General features: G+C 62.7%; 1 protein-coding gene across 1 annotated transcript in view; it reads right to left on the bottom strand.

The window, feature by feature from the left end:
* LOC104277401 (tubulin gamma-1 chain-like) overlaps window positions 1-510 on the bottom strand; it is a gene marked incomplete at its 5' end in the record, with an annotated part of 3,441 nt that overhangs the window by 2,218 nt on the left and 713 nt on the right. Inside the window, 2 exon segments of the mRNA XM_009874021.1 lie at window positions 10-125; window positions 358-444. Of these exon segments, the coding sequence (XP_009872323.1) occupies window positions 10-125; window positions 358-444 (203 nt within the window).

Genomic DNA, 510 nt, shown 5'->3' with positions numbered 1-510 from the left:
TCGCCCGGCATAAGGAAGTGCAGCCGAGGGTTGGGGATCAGCGAGGCGATCAGCCCAATGAGGTCGTTGTTCATTTAGCCGGGGTACCGGAGCGTGGTGGTGCTGGCAGACATGATGGTGGAGACCTGTGGGAGAGGGCAGGGTCAGGGTCTGTGTCGCCACGCCGTCGCAGAGCGTGTTCAAACACTGCTTCGCAGAGCCGCGCGGTGGAGGCCACCCTGGGGAAGGGCAAAGGACCCTCGTTTGTGGCTCCAGGCTGCCCACCGCTGCGCCCAGCCCTCACAGCAGGTTCAGACTGAACGGAGCACGTTGGGGAAGCCCTGCACCGACTCCCCCACAGGGAAGAGCCCTTCTCACCAGCTGGTTGATCTGAGAGAATGACGGGTTCTGAATGTGCAGCCGGTCCGTCGCAATCCGATTCAAGGCCGTGTTGTCCAGAACAACCTGCAAGAGAAGTGGTTCTGTGAAGAGCCTCGGGGGGGGCCTCAGGCAGAGCCACCCTTGCCACGC

This window comes from Apaloderma vittatum, unplaced genomic scaffold (assembly GCF_000703405.1).
Source record: "Apaloderma vittatum isolate BGI_N311 unplaced genomic scaffold, ASM70340v1 scaffold27917, whole genome shotgun sequence".
In the NCBI taxonomy this organism is placed as follows: domain Eukaryota; kingdom Metazoa; phylum Chordata; class Aves; order Trogoniformes; family Trogonidae; genus Apaloderma; species Apaloderma vittatum.
Note: the sequence above shows the minus strand (reverse complement) of the source record. Positions and strands in the feature narration are given on the sequence as shown.